The following is a 6918-nucleotide window of genomic DNA, read 5'->3' as shown; positions in this document are numbered from 1 at the left end:
GGAGCTCACTGTTCAGACAGCAGAGATGCAAACATTTGTGTTACTAGTCATTTTTATGGATCCAAAAGGCTTGGGGAGATCCTTTTGGGTATTGTGGGAGAAATGGATTTTTGGAAGGAATAGAATAAAGAAAGGGAGAATATTTGGAATTCTTTCATCGGGCACCAAACATAAGAACAGGCAAGGATAAAGGCACAAGGGCCAGAATGAGATGGAGAATGGCAGGCCCATTGGGAGGAAGGGGTAGGAGAAAGATAAGGCGGTTGGAGAGAAATGATGAGAATAGAGGCATTATGGAGAAGGAGTCACAAAAAGTTGCAGAGCTGAGGATCAAAAGCACAATCTTTATGTGAAAGGCCAGTTAAAGGAACTTGGAAGGGGGGGTGGTGGGAATGAGCAGAATAAAGGAGAAAGAAAGGCAAGAGCTTCTGTTCAAATACCAGGTTTGTGAAACAAAGCAAACTTGTCTCTCTGGGCAGGTTCTTCAGAGCTCTCCACCTCCTGTCACCCATAGTCCCATCTCCACAGTATTCAGGTGCTTTGCCCACAAGAACATGACTCACAGGGGTTTTCTATCTTTGTTGTTTTAGTTTTATTTGCCTTCCATACTTATTAGCAAAAAAAAATTCCCAGTGTTGGTGCCTATGTCAGCATCCATTAATTGGGTTAATGAATTGCTAAGGGAAATACCCGGTGGAAAATAAGCAGAGCACACGCATTTGAAAATTCCTCGGGTCATACCTGGTGCTTTATAACAAGGTTGTTCATGGCCAATATGATCAAATTGCTGCAGCAGACTTTCTGACGTACATCAAGTGAAGTTTCTAGCAAACTTGACTGTTGATCTAAAAATGGCAAGCTTCAAAAGCAAGACCTTTGTCTTGTTTTTTTTGGTGGGGCTGCTGTTCCTTTTCTGGACTGCTGAGGGTGAGTAATCTTTGTTTTTGGTTCCTCCATCCATGTGGCCTCAAATATCCCTGTGGTTCCTAGGAATTCTGTTGATTTGACCTCATGAAAGTAGGAGCAGGTTTCTTCAAGCACTACATGGTTGTGCGAGGTTGGCTTCCTCTTCCTCTTTACTTTTATTTTGTAACAAATGTATTTTTCTTGAAGAGCCAGAGAAACCTTTTCATCTATAGAATAGATAGTGATTTTTTGCAAACTTTCTAGGCAAGGTCTCAGTCCCATTCTGTGCATCATTTGGGGAAGAAGAGGGGAGGATACTGACTAGTCTTTGTGTTTAATTAATTCTAGTCATTGCTGGTAACACCAGCACAGTAGTTGAAAGCTGTGGGTATATCTGGTGCTATTTTTGCTTTTGTTACTTTTTTCCCCGAATGATCCTCTCAAAGAACGCTCTAAATGCTCCAGTTCTGATTTACTATCATGAGTAGAAGACTGTAACAGTCTTAGTTTGAGGCCTTTGTCTGAAACTGTTTCCCACACGCAGAATTAGAATGCTTTTCTGAGAACCATTTTTGTCTGTTCTAGCACAAAGCAACCAAGATTGCTGCCTTTCCTACACACGTGCTGCACTGCCTCCTTGGGCCATAACTGGCTATACAGAACAATCATCAAATGAAGTCTGTGATGTCAATGCTATCATGTAAGTTACCAGAAGAAAGACTGATACAGATACATATTTTTTGCCATGATATAACTATCTTTAAGCTGGTAGAAGCAGTCAGAGAAATGTGTTTCTTTACACAAACTATAATCTATACAATTCCTTTAGTGTTGATATTAAAGCTCTTTCTATGGCACAAAAATTAGGGAAAGACTCTTAACTTGCTCTCACACAGTTGGTGTACCTACTCACGTGCTTGACTAAGGAGCTATTTGGTCTACTCCACAGTAAAGTGACACCATCTACACATGCACTGGTATTGGGTCACAGTAAACTAATTAACTCCACCCTAAGATAGTACTGTTGGACAGTACTATCTTAAGATGGAGTACTTTACTGTGCTGAAACACGTGTAGACACTGACCAGAGATGTAAATTGTGCCCAGTCAGCCCAGCTAGCTGGGGATCTGTTCTGCCCTGGCTCAAATAGCTGTGATTCTGAGTGCTCATATAGATGCTGCATATGTAAATACACCCAGTATCTGTATACTAAAGTATGAGTGTTTTGTAGTGCAAAGCATTACTGGAAGATCCAAGAAATGGCAAAAACACTGTCTGTTGGTAACATAAGGCAGATTGTATCCCTGGAGAGTGAATATTTGAGAAATCATAATTCTTATTTTGAGTTGTTCTTTCACTATTAAATATAAAATTATGCTTTTTGTGTGGAGCTGCCATAAATAACCCTTTTTGTTCTATTGCATTATTGTGGTGTTAAATGTAACTTTCTAGGTGTTTAAAAAAAAAAAGTGCTCTCCTAGTGATTTTTTTTTCCTCATCTTTTTTTCCTTCCAGTTTTCACACAAAGAGTGGGATAAGAGCATGCACAAACCCAAAAGCCAAGTGGGTGAAGAAACTTCTTCTCTTACTGAGGTAGGAAGGCTTTCAAATCCAACAGCCTGCCCAAACTTAAGCATGAATTAGTATCCACAGACAGAGGTGTCTGGTTATGTGAGCTGGAAGTCATGTAGGAGGTTGGTTTGAGTTGCATCATAGTTGTTGCCTATGAAAGCTCATGTCTCCTATCCACAGATACTGCATGACCTAAGCTCTTACACAGAATGCACAAAGCAGATGCTGACTCTGTGCTTTTGAAAATATGCAGTTTTCTTCTATTATTCTCCTGGAGAGAAGAGGGTATTGGAAGCATGTTTGTTTCAGAGCCTATGGGAAGATGGGGTGGGTGTTCCATTTGTCCCTCACCCCATATAGGGTAACGACATAGGCTGAAATTGGTGGGGTGGGGAAGGGAAATTTCAGATAATTAGACAAATTTATTGCTGACATGAATTGATACAATGCTACTGAGCTCCATGGAGCTGCACCTGCTTATACCAGCAATGAATTTGATACTGAAGAGGATACTGATGCTCATCCATGGTTTGTTTTTGTTTTTTTTAAAGCAAAAGGCTGAAGAAGATGTCAAATTAAGATGGTTTCTGAAACTGGAACTAAACACACAGAGGTGATCTGCAGAACCTACACTAGGTTAGGATATTCTCTTGTACACCGTTGTGTGCTGACTCTACACCTATTCCTGGCTTTTTTTGGGACCATTTAATTACTTGCATTTGAATCATATTGCATCATTTATTTGCTTGAATTGAGCATTCTGTAAGTTGCTTTTGTTTGTTATCACTTCCATTACTGTGTACAGTTAAATACAATGTACAACAGATTGGGTACTGTGTGCCCTATTGAATTCAGTGCACAGTGTATTGTTTATGAACATCAACTTAAATAAAACCAGATATTCTATTTGTTTCTTCATTCTCTTTTGTTTAGACAAAAAAAATCTTTAATTTCTAGTATTGCTCAAAAACTACATCACCCAACAGGGATATTTAGTATAAGGACAATGGGTGAAACTTGGAGTGTTTTTTGTATTTATAGAACACGTGTGACTGAAGGAAAAAGAGGAGTCTAAATGTGATGATGAAACATTCTTCTAGCACCCACAACTTACTTATTCAAATTCATTTTATACCTCTGAAAATAAAACAGATTTTTGCCCATAGGCATTCAGATTACTGTTCTTTTGCTCTGGAACTTTACTGTTTAGCCATAACTGAAAACATAATACATAGTTTTAGTTATACTGTTGCCCCAGGAAGTGAATATTATAGCACAGAAATCCCCAGAAGAGCAGGTGCTTTCTAGTTATTCCATACAAGAACTTGTTCTCGGCATGCTTTTGTGCTTCTAGCTGGAACAAAGGAAGTTTCTTTATCTCTTACCCTAGGAAAATAATGTGCACACAAAGCAGTTTAGGAATAGGGAAAGCACATCAGATTTTTTTTACACATTGGCAATGTCAGCTGAGAATGAGTAAACACAGACATGGAGGACACCCTCCATCACTATAAAGGTGTTCCCTGCAGCAGAGAGTTAAAATACAGCTTGTGTATACCCATTTCACGCACAGAAGACCTTTCACTCTTAACCAGGCTAACTCCTGAGAGCTAACGTTCACATAGAGAAGTATAAGAATTTCCTACTTTTCTTTTACTAGTTCTCCATTAGGCATCCTCATTCTGTCTAAACTGGTACAGTTGGATGCCCAACATTTCATTTCTTGCTTGGTAGAATAAAACACACTTTTCTTGTCAGGTGGATGTCTCACATGCATCCTCTGGGTGTTCACTTCTTGTCTACTTTAAGCTTCTGGAACCTGGACAGGCCCTTAGTCTAGATTGCGGGTGACTGATGCCTCCTGACTCTGGGGGACACCAGCGGCTGATTTGCTGACCGCAGAAGCATGCCGGCAAAACCGGAAGTGCCACCACCACTCCCCACTCCCTGGCCAGTGAGGGCCAATTTCAGGGGGGGCACGTGTCCCTCTCCTTGCCTGCCTCTACATGTTGCCTATGGTCTATATTCTGCTGTGCAGGTTAAGAGCTGCTATTAGCTGAAACCATCTTTAGTGGCTTATACTAGGACTAAGAGTCTGCACTAAGCTTGAGACCCTCTAGGTTCAGCTGTGCTTGATTTGCCCCCACAGGCTACAGGATATGAACCCAGTACTCTTAAGAACCATCTTGGTGGTTCACTGCTTCCTGGCCTGCAGCTGTGCCTTGGCCTATGACTGTCTCTGAGCCTTGTATCCCTGCTCATGTTCTGGTTCCTGTTTCTGTTTAGCTCCCAACTCCTGCTCTGATTCCCCTTAGTTCTTGCACTGGCTTTTGACCTTTGGCTACTAACCCTGGTCTGATGCTGGTTTCTGCCTCTGGCTTCTGACCTATACCCTAGTTTTTGTCTTTTGCTTGTTTCCCTTGCCTTGGACCTCTCAGTATAGTGTTGATTATGGCTTCTGACTCTGGATTTTAGGTTGGTAGGTAGATGGTGCTGACTCTGACTCTGTCCTATAGGTTCATGACACTGTATCTCTATTGGGATAGAAGGCCTATGCTTCAATTCTGAACAACTTCTATGACCTGTTTGGATCTTAACAACTCTTTTGATTACTAATCTCACTTATTGGGTTTTTTGTTTTTTTTTTGGTTTTGTTTGTTTGTTTGTTTTAAAGTTACAGCTTCTGGTATCTTTATGATTGCATGAGAATCTCAGCCTCTGTTTTTAAACAGCTTCTTTCTAGCTATCTTGACTGCACAGGAAAAAATCATAAACAAGCTTGTGAGTGAAGTTCCTGTATGTGAAGAAGTTCCTCTGTGTTCCTTCTGTGAGTGGGATTATATGGGAAGATACTTGTAGATTTTGATTAATAATAGGACACTGACCAAAGACCTCTGCAAAAAGGAAGAAATTAGTTAATGCAGCATAAGCACTTGGGAGATGTACAGTATGATCTTATCTAAAAATCTGTCTCCTAATTTAGTTTTGGACAATAAAAATGAGCCAGCATGCTTCCAGTCCTGAAGATACCAGATAACAAACTATGAAGAATCCTTAAATAGTTAAAGAGCTCATCAAGTATTAACACAAACACTCTTCAAGTGTGACTAAGTAGGTCTTTTAGCTATTTAGATAAATCGGACACTGTTAGAAATATCCAAGTGACCTACAGAAACACCCTCGCTGTTTCTAACAGCGTCTGATTGGATAATGATCCCTATGAATTGACTGGTCAGCCAGTTAAGTGAAATGGTGTTGGTAGAGAAGGTTATGTGCATGTGCTAAAATCGAGAGAAAGTTATCAGTTTCCGTGTCAGAACCCAGCCAGGGCCAGAGGCTGGAGCTGTTGCTATAGCCTGGCCCAGCCAGGTGCTCAGAGCCCGAGCTGGAACCATGGCAAAGGTAAGGGGGCATGGCATACACCAGAGAGGGACAAGTGACAGGGGGAAAGGCCCTGAGGGAGAAGGTGGCAGGGGGACAGCCATGGGGGAAGATGGCTGGCAGGGGGACAAGGGACATGGGGGTAAAGGTGGTGAGGGAGATAGCCTGTTTTCCCCTACCACTACTTTCCCTTTGGCATGGGTAGAGAAGAAGAATTGAAGAGGACCCTCCAATAAGTAGATTCTGGACAAAGGCTGATTAAAATTAAAACACATTTTGAATATGGGCCAGGCAAGCATCTAACAAAATCTAATAATTTCATAGACAGTTGGATTAGAAGGGACCCCGGAGGATCATCGAGTCCAGCCCCCTGCCCCAGGGGCAGGAAGTCAGCTGTGGGCATAGGATCCCAGCAAGATTAGCATCCAAATGTGTCTTGAAGGCATTCTGAACCACCTCCAAAGGCAGTCTGTTCCAAACCTTGGGGGCCCGGACAGCGAAGAAATTCTTTCTTATGTCCAGCCTGAACTGGGCACGGTGGAGTTTGTGACCATTCGATCTTGTCATCCCTTGGGGGGCTCTGGTGAACAGATGTTCCCCCAGATCCTGATGAGCACCCCTGATAAACTTATAGGTGGCCACCAGATCGCCCCGAGCCTGCGCTTTTCCAGGCTAAATAGCTCCATTGCTCTCAGCCTGTCATCATAAGGTCTGTTTCCTGACCTCTGATCATGCATGTGGCTCTCCTCTGCACCCTCTTAAGCTTCTCCACATCCCTTTTGAATTGTGGAGCCCAAAACTGGATGCAGTACTCCAGCTGTGGCCTCACCAAGGCTGAGTACAGCGGAAGAATGACATCCCAGGATCTGCTTGAGAAGCACCTATGGATGCAAGCCAGCGTTTTGCTCACTTTACTAGCCACAGCATCACACTGAAGGCTCATGTTCATCTTGTGGTCAACCATGACCCCCAAGTCCTTTTCATCTGTAGTGCTAACCAGCGTAGCATATAAGCATGGTGCAGGTTTTTCCTCCCAAGGTGGAGAACCTTGCATTTTT

The 6918-nt window shown here is 42.2% G+C and overlaps 1 protein-coding gene across 1 annotated transcript; it reads left to right on the top strand.

The window, feature by feature from the left end:
- The first annotated feature begins 764 nt into the window (after positions 1 to 764).
- On the top strand, positions 765 to 3385 carry LOC109288172 (C-C motif chemokine 20-like). The gene is made up of 4 exons (XM_019503609.1): positions 765 to 927; positions 1492 to 1606; positions 2423 to 2500; positions 3031 to 3385. The coding sequence occupies exons 1-4, from the start codon at positions 852 to 854 to the stop codon at positions 3056 to 3058; spliced, it is 297 nt and encodes a 98-aa protein (XP_019359154.1). The 5' UTR covers positions 765 to 851; the 3' UTR covers positions 3059 to 3385.
- The last annotated feature ends 3533 nt before the right edge of the window (positions 3386 to 6918 follow it).

This window comes from Gavialis gangeticus, unplaced genomic scaffold (assembly GCF_001723915.1).
Source record: "Gavialis gangeticus isolate Ggan-Ray unplaced genomic scaffold, GavGan_comp1, whole genome shotgun sequence".
Classification (NCBI taxonomy): Eukaryota; Metazoa; Chordata; order Crocodylia; family Gavialidae; genus Gavialis; species Gavialis gangeticus.
This window is presented reverse-complemented; position numbering and strand designations above follow the sequence as displayed.

Coding starts and splice junctions, on each gene's coding strand:
- LOC109288172 (XM_019503609.1), top strand. CDS start 852: ATGGCAAGCTTCAAAAGCAAGACCTTTGTCTTGTTTTTTTTGGTGGGG. Junction 928..1,491: donor CCTTTTCTGGACTGCTGAGG/GTGAGTAATCTT, acceptor TGTCTGTTCTAG/CACAAAGCAACCAAGATTGC. Junction 1,607..2,422: donor TGTGATGTCAATGCTATCAT/GTAAGTTACCAG, acceptor TTTTCCTTCCAG/TTTTCACACAAAGAGTGGGA.